The following is an 18822-nucleotide window of genomic DNA, read 5'->3' on the forward strand; positions in this document are numbered from 1 at the left end:
TCACCTACTTCCAGACACATGCCATGGGAAAGTTTGGAGAAACCTGTGCTGTTGCACTTAGCATTTTCAAGGCATCTGATAGGATCTGTCTGCCTTCCTGCCTTTGTAACTGGACTGCCAGCTTTCTCTCAGATTATTCACTGCATGTAATGGGGGAAGGTGTTCTCCCTCTCTCTCTTTAGATTTTCCTGCTAATGCAATGTTCCTCAGGGCTTCGTTATTTCACCAACCATTTTCCTTATATATATAAATGATCTGTTCTCAGTGACCTCAAACCTCATTCAAAGTTTTGCTTTAAAAAAAAAAAAAAAAGAATATAACCCAACAAGTTACCAGGTTATATTTTATTATTTTAATAAACCTGTGATCTCAAAACGAAAAATTAAATGAAGATTTGCTAACCTACAGAAATATTCGTGTTCATCTAGAAGCTCATGGTGAGTGTTTATGGTCTATAGTTAAAAAGGCTAGAGAAATTATGCATTAAACACACATCTAGATTAACTTTTCTGGAACAATGTAAGGACAATGGTATTACACTGATTAAGCTTAAACACATGCCATTCTCCCAAAGTGGAAAGGAGAACAGAACTGGCAATTTTAAGAGAAAGAATCTCAGCCACCAGATTAAAGCTTTCAAAAACCGATCAGGATCTGTTCACCACATGCACTAAACTAGAAACGTTACAACAGGAAAACTGTGGAACATTGCAGACAGACTTGCATCCAATAAAGTGTTATCTATTTTCAATAGAAAGAAACATAATTTAAACAAAAAGATTCAAATGGCTTTAGTAGGAAAAACACAAGACATCTAGATCCTTGTTCTTCAACTTGTGGTCTGTGGACCGGTGCCGGTCCACAGAAATTTCCTGGTGGTCCACCAAAATTTTCCAAAAATTTCATTGTCTCTCAGAAACAATGCTCCAGCCACGTATATCAAATTTTCTAACCTCTAAGCAGCAGCAGATGTAGCACTAGCTAAAAATCGTAATTTTATAACATTGGATTTAATAAATAAAATGCTATCTACATTGGTTTATGTTTCTGTCTTAGCCATCAGCCGGTCAGCGAAATATTTCTCCTATTTTCCCAGGTCCACAGGTGAAAAAAGGTTGAAGAACGCTGATCTAGATCACTCAAAAGTCATAATTAATCTGTTTTCTACAAACCAAATCTCATAGCAAAAAAGAACCTTTATTAAGAGGTTTTACTTTTACCTTATCTCCAAAGAATATCTCGAAAGTTGACATTATAGGATACATTGAAACGGGATTATGCCATCTTCCAAGAGATTCTGCAGAGCTTGTTCACATTCAAACTTCGGCTATGTTACTCTCCCAAAGTAAAATAACAGCTCTCAAAGAATTAGAATGTAATAAAAACATTGTGATGGTCAAAAAAGATAAAGGAAAGGCAACATTGGTGATGAGCACACACAAATACATAAGAAAAATTAACTCTACTAGAAGATTCCAATACCTATATAGCCTTAGACTGGGATCCCTTGTGCAACACACATAATAAAACTAATGACTTAATCAAAAAGTTAAATTTAATTCTTCTGACTCAATTGCCAAAAGAATTAAAAAATCTCTAACATTGAAACATCATTTAGTCTCAAGAATTTATGGAGCACCAAAAATCAATAAACAGGCTATTCCATTAAGTCCTATTGCAGATGGCAGAGATTCTCCCGACCTCAAACTTAATGAAATATCTGTCAAACTAGGCAGCTCCATACATAGGAAAGACAAAATCATATATAAAGAATAGCTTGCATATTACTGAAAGGGTAAAGAATTTAAATATAGGATCTTCAGACATCCTAGTTAGTTTAGATGTTGTCAGTCTGTTCATCAATTTCCCTAAGGACGATGCAAAGGATCTTCAAAAGCTGTATCGGACAGACACACAACTGAACGACTATTCAAACCCTGCATAGAAAATACTTTATTCACATTTCAGGATAAATATTGGGAACAAAACAAACCGAGAGACTTGCATGGGTTTTCCCCGTCACCAGCCCTAACAAATCTCTTTATGGGAAATTTTAAAAGAATGCTAATGAAAATTATCATAAAACCCCAAAAACTTGGTTTATGTTGATGACCTTTTCATTGTTTGGCTGGGAACAATAAATGACTTTAAGGCAACTGATGTGAAGTCATTAGCCTTTATATACAAGTAACCCAGTAATGAAGATACTTCATGTGTAAACATTGTTTGCTTATAACTGGAGTAAGGATTAAACCAAGAATATAAATTCTTGGCATTTTTAATTTATAGAGCCAAATGAAAAACCTTTCAGCATTTATCTCTAATTCAGAGTATTTTGATAATAAGGTGCAATGCCTTTTGACAACTTTATGGATAATGTATAACTTTTGCATTACTTCAAGCTTCGTATCTCTTCTGGATCAGGCTCTCAACTAATTACATATATTAATGCTTGTTGTTGAGTTTACTTACTTCCTGAGGAGTACAAAGGCTCTACTTGGTAGCAGGTTTTTGCCTGTCACTGGGTGGAACCACTGCTGAGCTTCCTCCTCTAGAGTCATTCAGGTCAGGAGTAATGAATTTAGTAGTGATCCTTTAGGATCACTCAGTGAGATTTAGAGTGATCTTGTAGATCACTCAGTTTTTGATGAGGTATCCTCACACTTAAACACACCTCAACAAAGGTCGAAACCAGTCAGGGTAGTGGCTCTTCCTATAATGCATAGCATTATACATGTCTGAAAGGGTGTATGCTTTGCATTATGGGATACTAAGGCAATTGATTTGGTCATTAGCCTCTATATAAAAGTAGCCCATGTTGGAAGTTTATTTTGCACTTGGTTAGACTATAATAAATTTAGTTTAATCCTTTATCCAAGTGTGAGCAAACAAAGTTTATGCCTGAAAATATCTTCAGGAGTGAGGCAAGGTGGTGCATCTGCCTCAGCCCATAGTAAAGGTGGACCAAGCTCTCATCACTCCTTGTCTCAATATCTTCCATTATGCAAAGCACATCTCCTTGCAGACATGTATAATGCTATGCATTAAGGGAAGGGCCACTACCCAGACCAGTTTTGACCTTTATTGAGGTCTCGTCAGTGGGAGACAGACCCAGAAGTGGTGATACTAAGGCAGAAGCAATGGAGACGTCATATTTACCGGTTGGCAACTCATATAGGTAAATATGACCTCTCCATTGCTTCTGCCTTAGTATCACCACTTCTGGGCCTGCCTCCCACTGACGAGACCTCAATAAACATTGAAACTGGTCTGGGTAATGGTTCTTCCCTTAATGCATAGCATCCACAAGGAGATGTGCTTTGCATGGTGGGAGATAATGAGACAAGGAGTGATGAGAGCTTGGTCCATCTTTACTACGAGATGCCAACAGATGCACCACCTTGCTTCAGTCCTGAAGATATTTTCAGGCGCAAACTTTGTTTGCTCACACTTGGATAAAGGATTAAACTAAATTTATTATAATCTAACCAAGTACAAATTCTGATAAACATTTACCTGCCTAAAATGCTTTAGAAAGTTCTTGTATGAATTAGAATAATCCAATGCAAGTAACTACATTAACAGATGTGAATGCATACTGTGCGAAAGCTTGGTTTGAGTTAACTCTATAAGGCAACTATTTGTTAGATTAATATTTCTCATATCACTGCTTATCCAAATTAATATATTAACTAAAACAAGCTTTTGATGTCAAGAATTTTACAAACATTACCTGAGATTTTCCAAGAAGACCTGAACGATCAGTATATTTTCTATGTGATAAAGAATGCCGATTTAAACAGGATGGACGATGAGAAATAGGGGGTGGAGGAATATTTGGAGGTGAAGCAAATACACTGCTTGCATCACTTTCACCAAAATCATGAGGCTTCCCATCTGTAAGATAACCTATATTGTAAAATTACCATTGTGACAAGAAATTTTATGTTATTCCTTTTTTTTTTAGAAATGCAATATCAATGTATTATTATTTATGAAATGAGGAAAAGCCAATCAGAAATACTGTATTTTTCTGTGTATAAGACGAACCCTACTTTTTCGAAAACTCAAAATCAAGAAATCAATATTTTAAGCATAAAACAGAATGCATTTGATATTTTTTAAATATTTAAAGTATATTTAGTAATTAGGTAATATTTTTAAGATACATACTAAGATGCATTTTTAGGGATGCATTTAAGATGCATTTTCTGGGCTAACTTGGTTTGTGTTCTCATGGCCAACCCTTCTCTCCTCATGAAGTTGAAGCACCATTTTGCCTTTCCTGTGAAATCAACAATGTTCATTTCTCTTGCAAACCTTTTTGCCTCATATTGAATAAGCCTGGCGCTGCTCCATAATCCAAGTCTTAAGCCTCTGCTCCAAGTTTGGCCATTTGGCTGGTTTTCGTCTTAAGGCCCGTTTCTTTTTTGGCATCTTGAGTAGTTGCTCTTCCTGTTTTCTCCACTGTCTAATCATACACTCAGTGGGAGGAGGTCCAAACTGTCTCTGAAGCTTTATTTCCATGTTCTTTTGCATAACTGATGACTTTTAAACTTGAATTTAAGAATATGACAATCATTTTTTTATTTTCAGACATTTTTATAGGCTAGTGCTCAAAATATTGTTAATGCATTAACTTACCCCACCAACGAGTTGCAGACGTACGAATGCTTTCAGAGGTCTGATTGGTTTATTCAGAATCAGCCATTAATGATGTCAATCGACAGAGTTAACAAAGGCTAGTGATTGCAAGCCTATTCAATGAGACAAGGTACCGGCAGTTTTGCCACGGTAACTGCGGGTCTCTCAACCGATTACCCCTCGTGTATGAGACAACCCCCATTTTTGATCTAAAAATTTTAGAAAAAAGTATAGTCTTATACACAGAAAAATACAGTAAGTAAAATAAAACTAGTATGACATTAATCCCTAGCAGGACATTAACTTGCTGTTGGATCTTGTCAAATCTTGTTAGATTTGAATATTATATGAACTCCTATAAAGCCACTATTTCGAAAGTCTATTTTATTATATTTTTTTAAGGCTAAGTCCACTAGTATGCTGAAGTCAGATAAAATTGAAAATGTTTATTCAGTAAAGTTTTAATTTTCTGATCTAAAATGAATATTTTAGTTCAGTGGAATATTTAGAGGAAAAAGAAAAAAACATGAATTTTAAAAACAAATTATTATTATCAGTAGTATTATCTGAGACCTCAAGGGAGGTCATGCATCATCCGCACCAGCTTTTAAAAACAAATTATTATTATCAGTAGTATTATCTGAGACCTCAAGGGAGTCAAGGACTCAAGGGAGGCCATGCATCATCCACACCAGCTCTCATACCTTCTCTTAAACACTCATTCACACTAGATGCACTCACTACTTCAACAGGCAACCTGTTCCACTTGCTCAGTGAATTAGCTCTATTCCCTTTCTTAACCATGCACAAACTTAACTTCCATGGATGTTCCCGTATTCTCTCCCGTCCTTCCATATAATGAAAAATTTCATCAGATGATATTTTATAGCACCCTTTCAGAAGTTTATACACCTGCATCATATCACTCCTCTTTCTTTTGTTTACTAGGTTCTGCTGTACACACACTCTCAATCTGTCTTCATCATCTACATCCCGTAATCACAATATAATATTTGTAACTCTTCTTTAAACACTTTCAACAGCTTCTTTATTTCCTCTGAACCCAGGAGACCAAAGTATTCATATGAATATTGTTTTGCAAGTGTAAAGTTATACACTTTGGCATGCATAACTTTACATTTACTAACACTGAATTGATAGCTATTATCATTTGACCATATTTCCACACTATTCAAATCATTCTCTAAGTGAATTAATCAGTAGCATCTTTGATTGTCCTGCATAACTGCACATCACCTGCAATATCCTTCCTAATATAATCAATATATAGAATGAACAACAATGGTCTAAGGATTGATTCCTGTGGTACACAACCGGTCACCTTAAACCTGGAAAATTCACACTCAAAATATACCACTTCCTGGTACATATCCATCAACCATCTACTTACCCAAGACCTGAGTTTAAATTCCAATCTCATATTCTCCACTTTATGCAAATGCCTTTCCCATGGTACTCTATCAAAATGACTATACAAAGACCAACAGCATCATAGTTTATCCATTCCCTTTATCTAACTCACCATAACACTGTTATAAAATAACAATAAATTAATAAAACATCTTCTCACTTTAGTAAACCCATGCTGTTCTATGCAAAGTATAGATTGTATGTCAACCATTTCTGTATGCAAATTCTCACCAACTTCTTGTAAATTAGCAGTTGGCTTCCATAGCCTTGGTCCCAACTTTGCAGTAGAACCTAAAATCTGACTTTAGAAAATCATGTGGCAATACAGAGCACAGCATCTGCGACCTTCCTCCAACATCAGGATTAATGTAGCTAACATCCTTTCGCAAGCATTGCTGTCTAAAAAGAAATCTTGCCAATGTAATGTACACATAAATTCTACCCCTGCCCCCATAAATTCTGCAAAGACAACATTATCATTACTATAGTTGACGAAGGTAATGCCAATGTAGTCCTCAATACTAGTTATAACTGAAAAATGAATGTGCTGCTCAGAGACCACACTACTTATAAATCACTTGATTATGATCCCACTAATTTTTAGAAAAAAATATTAAAATATTAAAAAGGCTACTAAAAATTGTTGCATCTTGGCCTTCTGAAGCTGTTGTAAAACTCAAACCTCTAAGTTCACTTACCTCAGATATATAGTTTACCTAAAATTCATAAACCCAATTACCCTCTCCAACCCACAGTAGATGCTGTTGATTCCCCCTGCCCACTACTTTAAGCTAGCCAAGCCTTTAATTCCATTTACTGGCCAACTTTCTTATATAAAAAAATTCCACTCATTTCAAATCTTTAATTCAAAATTTACTTTTAAACAATAATGATATCAGTGAGCTTTGATGTCACTTCCTTATTTACAAATACCCCGACCCCACCTTTCTGACACTTTAAATTTACTGAAAAATGACTCTCTCATCCAATATTAATGATCTCTTTAAATTATGCCATCCATTCTTCTTACTTCTCTTGGAAGGATATACCTTATACAGTATGGTGAAAAAATAAAGTACTGAATAACTATAACAATATGTTATGGAGTAAACAGATTTATTAACAAAGAAATATATGTTTATACCTGATGATATGTACATCCACAACTATCAATAAATTATATGCTCAAAATGAGCACATTGTCTTTCAAAACAAGTTTTGTAGCACATGTGAAGATTCTCTGTCATCCTGGAGAACAAGGGTTGGGACATCTGCTGGACAATATGTCCAGCAGATTCGGCACACCACATGGTGTGCGAAACTTCACACCATGTGGTGACCTTCTCACTGTGAAGAGGTTTCTCATCAACAAATTTCAACATCTGCACAGTATTCCTGCCATGCAGCATAATTCATTGTTGTTAAACAATGACCCACCTGAATGACATGAAAGGGCACTCAGCTCCTTAAAGATTCTCTGTAGTGACTGCCTCAGTATCCCAAGCTTTACCACTGCTCGGCGATGACTGTGTTTCAGATACTGTAACATTTACTCCAACACATGCCCGTGATTCTCATTTATGTTTGCAGTTCATGGTCTCCTCGAATGCCCTTTGCATTGCAGCAGAATACTCCCAATTAAGAATACCCCAAGTAATGATGACACTATTGCTTGGGACATTCTTATGGATACAATGAACAAACTGCACACAAACATGCCATAGGCTTGAACCATTTGCTCTACCAACTCCATATGAATGAAAATAAAATTCAATAATAAACATCTTTTCTTCCAACATCAGCACCACTGCTACAGCTAAATGTAATGGCATAGACTCTACATGTGCTCTTCTATTAATGTGCATGCAATCGAATAGCACATCTCATACTACATGTATTGAAGGAGGGGGGATAGAAGTTCAGCAGTTTTTTTTTTTTTTGCTCCATGCTGTATAAACACATAGAAGGTATGTCCATAGGTTCTTCCCTCAGAGCATTTTGAAAAACATGCTCCTGATAGTGCTATTCTCAAACCTTTTATCTGACTAAAATATACTGATATGTTTTCTTTTTGGCCACATGGCATAGACACATTAGTGTCTTTCCTCTTCCATCTTAACAGCCAGCACCCTAGATTCCAGTTCACTATAGAAAAGAAAATAACAATGGCCTGCCTTTTCTAGATACTCTGATCTAGAAAAGGCAAGAAAACTTACTTTCTTAAGTTTATAGAAATCCTACATGCACAGGTAGATACATACACAAGCTATCCACATCATCCTCCAAATCAACAATATGATATAATTAAAACTCATTTCAACAGAGACTTCAACAGAGGTTGGAGGTTCTTTTGATAAGTATCCAACTAGGCTTCCTTCACAGTTGAACTCTCCTTTATTTGCAAACCTTCCTGTTCAATGGGTACAATGCCAAAGAGATTAACAAAATAGTTGTTTCCCACATTTCTTCATATCCTTCTCAACATACTGATTACACAGGGAATAGTAATGCTATTACTATTCCCTGTATCTGGAGCATCTCAGAAAAAAAATTCTACACTGCTTTCAAACATCATCTGCTCTCCTCCTCCATGTTCTAGGTGTTTACAAGGTTCCTTATTCTCACAATGTATCATATTATAGTCACACAAGGAGATATGCTGACACCTGATTTGGTGAATACAAGAAATACATCTGTCACAACAATGGTCAGCACCCTTTTTTTTTTTCTATGCATAAAGCTGCATAGAAAAAATAAAACTACTATGCTTCATCATACAAATACAAACTTAAAAGACTTTTTTTTACAATCAGAAGTGGATTAAAAAAAAAAGTCTAATCTAAATAAATATGGTTATGTTAAACTTCCCAAGATTTGGGAAATCTTAATTCTCAGGCCTCCTATCCAAAAACGCTAATAGCAAGTACACCCACCATAGAGGGTGCACCTCATAGGACTTTTAGCTTAGAATACTATTCTAAGCTAAGTGATATACCATGCCAGAGACTGCAAACCCTTGAATCTCCACTGTTTGATCTGCTTTGACTCAAAATTTTTCTAGCAAACCAACCTGCCCTTTTCATACGTTCCCTCTATTGATATCCAAACTCCATCAACCACTCTGATCTCTTCAACTCTCTCTCTCTCTCTCTCTCTTTCTAAAGCTCAACTTTCTGCAGTCAAACTACCCCAATAATGAGGTCATCCTTCTTGGTGACTTCAATGTCCACAACTCGCATTGGCTCCCCTTCTCCAGTTTCACCAAATCAAGCAGGCAGGAATGCTGAGATGTCTGCCATCAGCAATGAGGTATATCAGATCATCAATCTTCTAACCAGAATACCTGATAACCCACCTCCAATTTGTCAACGCACACAACTGACCTCTTCCTAACAAGCTCCCTTTCTGTAGTTGTCAGTTCGCCTCTTGGTAACTCGGACCATAACTTCATACAAGTCTCTTTTGTCACAGAAAAACCTTCATCCACCAGTTCACAGTCTCGTGTCCTTTGGCACTACAAGGGTGCCGACTGGGAGGACCTCTGTGACTTCTATTCCTCCTTTCCATGGTCCAACCAGCTTCAGTTCTTCTGATCTAAACACCTGCTCAGACCAAATAACAGAAATCGTCACAGGAATGAAGGCTTTCATCCCTTATTCCACTCCAAATTCTCAGCCACCATCCAAGCCTTGATTCTCAAAAAAGTATGCCAACGCTGTAAAAGAAAAACCCTCTGCTTACCATGAATGGCTCAAGACCAAAATTTCAGCTGCCCACTCTGCAGCTTGCACAGTTGTAAAAAAATAATCACAAGTCCAAGTCAGACTTGGAAAGGGCCAAATGCTGCAAACTCACCTCCTGCACAAATAGCAGGCAGTTGCTCCTTCTGGTCCATTCAGGAAAATGCAGCTAATTAACGATACCTCTCTCACAGAAGTTCAGTTTCTGCCTTGTGTCTCTTCTATAGATACTTTCATATACAGTTCTCTGCTGAATTGACCACTATTATTCCTCCACTCTCCTCCAAAATCATTAAAACAAGAGCCACTGCTAACCAACACCTATTACAGTTCATCTTGGAATTCAACAAACCAACTTCACTGCCTTTTCTTTCATCCCAACTACTTCTGTCCTTTGAAAGTCTTCCCCACTCTGCTTTCTCCAAAGATTACAACTCTCAGCTGTTCAAGTAAAATGTGAACAGATTCTTCCTTTCTTCTATTCCTCTTGTCCACACAAGGCACTAATGTGCTATAGGTCTCATGGCCTATTGTGTGTGGATCAGATAAAAAAAAAAAAAAACCTGCTTTCACTTATTGTTGTGTAATTACAATTTTAATATTGTATTCTTAAAGATATCTATATAACAGAGATGAAATACTGGAATGATTAACCTGTTTAATTATTTCTTTGTGCTGTATATTCATTCCATTAAATTTAAGTGTGTGTAAACCAGCACCTAAAACTAAATACTCATTCTCTAAAATCTCCACCACCACCACTCCAGAGATATTAATAAGTTGGTAGTCAGACATTGGTTTTTGCACCACCACAGAACTTTCACATGTTCTTTCCATTCCTGTGTTCTTGAGCTGAGACCCAAAATATACTAACATGTCAAGGGCCTAGCCAATTTAGAAGAACATTCCTCTGACATACATGCATATTCCATCTGTCTCTATTGCTGAATTCTTATCCAGGTTGTGTAACAGCTCTTAAACCTCATTCTCATACACATTATTTCTTCATTCAATGTGGTGGTAGCACTATGCACCATGTTACATACACCTGTTGATATATCTTAGCAAAGTGAACATTCACTAATTAAACAATCACATCAGCTTCTGATGAGATTGCTCACTCAGCTTCACAAAAGTACCATCTGCATTCAGTAAAGTCATTCTTCCACATTCATTCTTTCTTTACTTGAAACATAACAATAAAATTATTATTGCTTTTAGCTTGCACAGCTAATTTCTTTCCACACTCTGATTTAGCTTTCAACACAATATTCATAACTTTTTCTGGCCTGCACTATATATATGATATTTCATATCTCCTCTCATTCTTATTTTCATGATATTCCTTCCACATCATCTTCTTATGGACCGCTTTTTTTTAATAAAGCTGCACATCAATTTCATCCCCATCTTATTTCTTCTTCAAACTCTTAAGGATTCATTTAGATACCACCTCCTTTAAGCATTTTTTTCAAAGCTTCCCATGCACTGCTGATATCCTTCTCATTCAGTAAAGACAGTATTCCCCTGAGTTGATCATAATTTACAGCTTTATAATTCAGCATGTAACCTATCTTAACTGGAACATTTACATAGTTAGTTACTTCCTAGGAAAGGATGGCACAATCACTATCGCTGGTGGTAATATAGTCACATTATTAACTGAGACACTTCTGATACTCTGATCAAACCTAAGACTCTTTCATCTTGAGAAAGCTATCCCACTACAACTGAATAAATTCTCCTTCATTCTTATCATGAGATTTCTCTTCTACCCAATCAATGTTTGAGTAATTTAAGTCACCCATAATGCTTACTTGTTTAGCACCCATCAGGATAATCTGGCAATGAATTTCATCATCCCCAGCAGCTGAACTGCCAAGTCTGTTGCAACAGTCCACCATATATTCCATCCTGTTAGCCTCCACTTCACACCACATAGCCTCAAACTCACTGCTAAATAGGACATTACTCTTTCATGAGTTTCTATCCTAAATGGACTAAAGTTATCTGATATCATTAGTAGTACTCTTGCTCCTCTTCCTCTATCTATTCTATTATTTCTAAAAATTAATTAGACAAACTTGCTCACAGTTGGAACACTTTTTTTTTATACTCTCATTAAATAAGAATAAATATATTGTTCTTTTCCAGGATATTTCAAATACTTACAAAAAATTTATTGTGCACACAGATTGAACAAAAAAGACCAAAGAATGGAAAATGGTCATTCACAAGGATAGTGCAGATATTTATTTATCAACATTTTTATCAGTGATATTTCTACAACAGGCTGTGCAGATGACAGTGCTTATTGCATTTCAATAGTTCATTAATGAATTTTATAAATAATGAAATTTAATAAATAATGGCTCTAACAACTTACAAAACTGCATTTTCCAGTTCCCATCTAAATAACAGAATACAAAAAGTGCTTACTTAACTTATCATTATATATTTCATAACTCATCACACTCTTATTCTGATTATATTCCTTCTACATCATCATCTTCATATGGATCTCTTGCTTGCTTACTAAAGCTGTACATTCATTTCACTTGCCACCCTATTTGTTCTTCAAACTAAGAATTTCAAGTGTCAATAACAGAGTATCATGAGCCTATGGTGCAATTTCTCTATTCAACAATATGCTTTCATTGTGTATTTGCCAAGAACACCAAGAAGCATCTTCCTGTATAGAATGAGTTCAAATAAGCTATCATTAAAGCAAGCTGGAGAAGCATTCCGAGGAAATTCCTAACAGAAAGGTAGAGCAACATTGGGCATTACTTGACTACAAAATGAATTTCTGTTATAAATCCCAATACATGAGCACAAGCACAAGAACTCTTTAGAAAACTGTGGTCAATTCTGAACTGCATTAGAGCAATCATGTTATTTCCTCTGAAGAGAAAAATGCATCTAGAGATAATAATTAGTTACATTTATTTTAATTATTAAATTGTTAGACAAACATTTTTCCTTGCTCAACAAAGCATCATAAGGGGCAGAAAAATAAACACTACAATGTATGTGGATACCCAGTAAACAGGCAAAAAAAAACCTGTAAAAAGGAAGGTTACTCAAGTGCTAGCTGAATGATAGGATCTTGCACATTTCCACTGAACATCAAGAATTGTCAACAAGATTTTAGGTGAAGTGAGGCACTATATTTAAATTTGGAAACTGCTGAATTTGTTTCTGCATAATTTCGTGCTCATGTAAAATTGGCAATTTTTGTCTGTTTTATTGTGTCTTTCCTTAGAAAAACAGTATTTTATAGTATATTAGTGTAGATTTTAGTGTTTTGAGTGTTTTATAACATATTTTTATTATGATATTTCAACAATAAGTTGAAAATAGCTCAAAAACGCATAAGAAACGTAATGCTAAGAAGAGCAGCGAAGTCAAGAACAAGAAGGCTAGCCCCATTGATGAGGTTATTGGAGATATGGAGGAGGTTGTTGAAAATGAATTAATCTCCAAAATAGCAAAATTAAAGCAGATCCTCAGAGAGAGACAATGCAGGAATTGCAAAACATTGAGGTGTTTAAATGAACATAGAGAGGAAAAGAAAATTAACCAGCAAAATAAGAAACAACAAAGCACAGAAACAGGTAAGTCACGAAGTAATAGAAACCAGTAAGTGAAGTTGTTTGTAAAAAGAAGGATGTTATTTGGTATCGTGACTATAATAAAACATGCTATTGATAAGCGAATTATAACTTCCAGTTTTCCCAGAGCAAAAATGAAGAATATAAAGGAAGCGATTCAAAATCCAAAAGTGTATGCTTTTGGATTTTGCTAAGGCAGAATACAGCATGGTAGACTGTTGCATAAATTAGAGAATATGGGTTTGGATTATAGAATATTTGTGTGGATAAGAGGATGGCTGACTGACAGATATCAAAATGTGATATACGGGAGATTGGAGTCTGCAAGATTTAAGGTAACCAGTGGTGTACCACAAGGATCAGTGCTTGGTCCACTGTTATTCAATCAGTTCATTAATGATATTGGGAAGGATTTGACAAGCGACATACAGCAATTTACTAATGATGCAACGATAGGTAGGGTAATCAATAATGCTGGTGATGCACAGTACTTACAGAATGATTTGTATAGGCTGGAATTGTGGGCATGGGAAAATGGATGTCAGTGCAATGTCAGTAAATGTAAAGTCATTCACTTTGGCACGATTAGATATACAATGTCACATTATATTGGTGGGATTATGCTAGAAGAAACTGATGAGACTAGGGATTTTGGAGTGTTAGTAGATAGCAAGTTGAAGTTCAGGGGCCATGTAGCAAAGAATACAAATACAACTGAAAAGATATTTGCAATGCTGAAACGAACTTTGATATGTAAAGATAAGGAAGTCATTTTGTTTCTTTACAAGGCCTTGATAAGACCTCACTTGAACTATTGTGCGCAGGTCTGGTTTCCTGGTTTCCATTGTGATTCTGATATAATGGAGAGAGTGCAAAGGAGAGTGTTAAAAATGATATCAAGATCAGAATACGTGTGTAGAGGCTTAAGTGCTGTGAGGACATCATGTTGGAGGCTTAATGGATTTTTTACAACACTCAAAAAGAATTAAAATAGAATTTAATACTTCCTATATTTCGTCCTAGTCACTAGGACATCTACGGGGATTACAAAAACAATTAATGTAACATATACACAAATAACAAACAATACTAAGCCCAACCACGTGGGTGACACTAAAGTCCTATCTAGGTAGAGCGCCCTCTAAGGGCAGTAGTAGGTGGCCTGGAATGTATGGTGGGAACTCTGGTGATGAGTGTTTCCCAAATCTTCGGAAGCTTAATGCAACCATATTTATTGAGATTTGGTTGGTTTTTGAGAGCTGCTGCTGCTTCTAAGAAAAGTCTCTCTTTCTTGAATTTGCTGTAGTGGAGCATGATGGTTTTCTTCCATGATACCCTGTGGGTGGTATCCAAAACATGGTCAGCCAAGCCTGAATGGCCATAGTTGTGTTTGACAATGTAAGACTTGTGTTCCTCTAGACGGATGGATGCTGATCTGCCTGTCGGTCCAAAGTACGCCAGCTTACAGGAACAGGGTACTTTGTAAACTCCAGGCAGAGAGAGAGGAGGGAGCTGATCTTTCGTAGAATGGATAAGGGTAGCCAGTTTGCAGTGGGGCTTATATGCTGTGTGTAGGTTGTACTGTTTTAGTATCTTGGCTATTTTTTCGGATGTGCCACGGATGTAGGGTATGGTGATGGCATTTTTAAAATCTTGTTGACGAGAAGGACGGGGAATGGGGGAGGAGTTGATTATTTTTTTGATACTGTGATCACTGTAGCCATTGGAGAGGAAAGTGCTGTGTATGTGGTTAAGCTCAGTAGTGAGGGCGGTTCCACTGGAACAAAGATTGTGGGGGAAATGCGAGAAGGACGGGGAATGGGGGAGGGATTTTGTAAACAACATCAGACTTGATGTAGCCAACATCCTCGCACATTCTTCGCCACCAAAAAGTAATTTATCATATGCCCAACGAACGGCTCTCCTGAAACTACGTAAAGGAAAAAGTATCGTCATCACCAGAGCGGATAAGGATAATGCCACAGTCGTTCTTAATACCAGTGAATATAATCGTAAAATGAACACTATCCTCCACGATCGCGCTACCTACATCCCGCTAGAACACGACCCCACAAAAACACAAGTTAAGAAACTAAAAATTTTACTCAAAAAAGTATCTTCCTGGCTCCCTGAAGTCACGAAAAAACTTAAACCTTTCCGCTCCCGTCCCCCCCGAATATACGGTTTACCAAAAATCCACAAACCCAATTCCCCACTCAGGCCTATAGTGGATGCTACCAATGCACCTTGCTATAGACTATCTAAACAGCTGGCCAACTCTCTGATCCCCCTCATCGGAAGGTCCCCTTCCTATATAAAAAACTTGACCCACTTTAAAGCCCTCACAGAAAATTTAACCTTGAAGAAGACAGACATATTGGTAAGCTTTGATATCTCCTCTTTGTTTACCAATATTCCCTTAATTGGCACCTTATCTCTCTTAGAAAACGTTTTTCCCTCTGACATCTTAGATCTCTTTTCCTTTGCCATTAACTCTGGGTATTTCTCTTGGAACAACAAAATCTACAAGCAGATAGAGGGAACTGCCATGGGTTCCCCCCTCTCACCCCCCTTGCCAATTTCTATATGGAAGATTTCGAAAAACGAGCCACAGACTCAGCCCCACTCAAACCTTCTATCTGGCTAAGATATGTAGATGATGTGTTCTCTATTTGGCCTCATGGCCCAGACACGTTAGACTCCTTCCTCAGTCATCTCAATAGTCTACATCCAAGAATCCAGTTCACTATGGAAAAGGAAAAGAACAATTGTTTACCCTTCCTAGACACCTTAGTCACACGCCTGCCTAATGATACACTTACCTTCACCGTATACAGAAAACCCACACACACAGGCAGATACATTCACAAACTCTCCCACCACCACCCCTCTCAACAATATGGTATTATTAAAACTCTTACCAAGAGAGCCCACAATCTTTGTTCCAGTGGAACCGCCCTCACTACTGAGCTTAACCACATACACAGCACTTTCCTCTCCAATGGCTACAGCGATCACAGTATCAAAAAAATAATCAACTCCTCCCCATTCCCCGTCCTTCTCGCCAACAAGAATTTAAAAATGCCATCACCATACCCTACATCCGTGGCACATCCGAAAAAATAGCCAAGATACTAAAACAGTACAATCTACACACAGCATATAAGCCCCACCGCAAACTGGCTACCCTTATCCGTTCTACGAAAGATCAGCTCCCTCCTCTCTCTCTCTGCCTGGAGTTTACAAAGTACCCTGTTCCTGTAAGCTGGAGTACTTTGGACAGACAGGCAGATCAGCATCCATCTGTCTAGAGGAACATAAGTCTTACATCGTCAAACACAACTATGGCCATTCAGGCTTGGCTGACCATGTTTTGGACACCACCCACAGGGTATCATGGAAGAAAACCACCATGCTTCACCACAGCAAATTCAAGAAAGAGAGACTTTTCTTAGAAGCAGCAGCAGCTCTCAAAAACCAACCAAATCTCAATAAATATGGTTGCATTAAGCTTCCGAAGATTTGGGAAACACTCATCACCAGAGTTCCCACCATACATTCCAGGCCACCTACTACTGCCCTTAGAGGGCGCTCTACCTAGATAGGACTTTAGTGTCACCCACGTGGTTGGGCTTAGTATTGTTTGTTATTTGTGTATATGTTACATTAATTGTTTTTGTAATCCCCGTAGGTTACTTCCTATATTTCGTCCTAGTGACTAGGACAAAATATAGGAAGTATTAAATTCTATTTTAATTCTTTTTGAGTGTTGTAAAAAATCCATTAAGCCTCCAACATGATATCAAGATCATGGAATACTGATTATGAAGAAGACAGATTGAGAATATGTAGACTGCAGACACTAGCAAACAGGAGAAAGAGGGGTGATATGATTGAGACTTACAAACTACTGAAAAGATCATAGAGGATTTTACTTGATGGAATTTTTCAATTTATGGAGGGTGGGGAAAGGGCTAGAGGGCATCCTTGGAAGCTGAGAATGAATGCTGCTAAGAAGAGGGTTAGGGCTAGATTTTTCTCTCATAGGATGGCGCACGATTGGAATGGATTACCATTGGATGTTGTGAGTGCAAGCAGTGTGAATGAATTCAAGAATAAGAATGGTAGCTGGTGCATGTAGTATGTGGCTTCCCTCAATGATTCTCTGACTCCCTGGAGGTCTCTCTTAAGTCATGGAGGTCTCTCTTAAGTAATTACTGAATGATTATTTTCAACATGAGTCGCTTATTGTCAATATTTCATTTTTTTCCCTACTTTTTTTTAAATTCCTATGAGAGAATGATTGCTTAGCAGATGATAATTTCCGATCCAAATTGAAGCCAAAAATAAAATGAAAAATAATAAATTTTTGATAATAATAGGGAGATCCCCACCCACTTCCCAATGGATCTGGGAATTCAGGTCAATAATATGGTCTGCCATTCCAGAATGGATGTAGTGTGGATAATACAGATAATTGCTGTGCTCATGCAGTCAGTCAAATGTTTGTTAAAAAATGTCAGTTTGAAAGAGCAAGAAACATTGTAGGCACCAGGATGATCTAATGATGGAAAGGATCTTTTGTTGAGCAGAAAATCACGGCTAATTTTTGGTATAGTTTAAAGAAAGTCTCTATTGTATCTTTTAAGAATGCACTACATGAAATTTTTCTAGGGTACCCCCATATGTGAGGAATGGTATCAAATTTTTTGTGATCTGGATTGGGGGGAGGGGAGATGAATGAAGATTTCTGTTGATTTTTTTTCCATTTATTATTATTATTTATCCAGGCCTCCATAGAGTCAAAAGACTCATCATGGGAGGTCCTTCCTAAGAAACACAAAGTCTATCAAGACTCATTGAGGGGAGATCTCCCCCCCCCCCCAAAAAAAAAAACACCAAGTCTATCATATCACTCCTTAACCTCATTGACCGTTCTCGCTCTAACCACTCCATCAGGCAATGATGCATTCCAAGGTTCAACCACCCTCCATGAAAAGAAACCACTCCACACCTCTTGCTCACAGTTTCCTTTCGTAACTTCCAGGGATGGCCTCTTGTCATCACTCCTTCCCGCTGTTCAACCAAGCGAAAGAACTCCCCTGTCAACCCTGTAACCACCTCTCAACAGTTTAAAAGTCTCAATCATATCACCTCTCCTTCTTCTATCCACTAAACTCTGCAGTCCACATTCCCTCAGTCGATCCTCATAACTAACATTGTACAGTCCTGAAACCATCTTTGATATCCGCCTTTGTACCCTTTCCACAGTTAATTTATCCCCTTCAAATCCTGGGGACCAAATCTGAGAACAATAGTCTAAGAGTGGTCTGATCAGAGTCTTATACAACGGATTTGGAGAGGGAGAAGCTAATGGCTTAACATGTTCCATA

General features: G+C 37.3%; 1 protein-coding gene across 2 annotated transcripts in view; it reads right to left on the reverse strand.

Moving 5' to 3' along the window:
- LOC150101178 (uncharacterized) overlaps positions 1-18822 on the reverse strand; it is a 322911-nt gene that overhangs the window by 146907 nt on the left and 157182 nt on the right. For both annotated transcript variants that reach the window (XM_090401128.1, XM_090401129.1), the window contains exon 9: positions 3734-3897. In XM_090401128.1, coding sequence (XP_090257254.1) covers positions 3734-3897 — 164 coding nt within the window. The remainder of the gene's footprint in view (positions 1-3733; positions 3898-18822) is intronic.

The sequence above is a fragment of the Typopeltis vanoorti genome, chromosome 12, assembly GCF_054136105.1.
Source record: "Typopeltis vanoorti isolate ZY-2024b chromosome 12, IOZ_Tvanoo_1.0, whole genome shotgun sequence".
In the NCBI taxonomy this organism is placed as follows: Eukaryota; Metazoa; Arthropoda; class Arachnida; order Uropygi; family Thelyphonidae; genus Typopeltis; species Typopeltis vanoorti.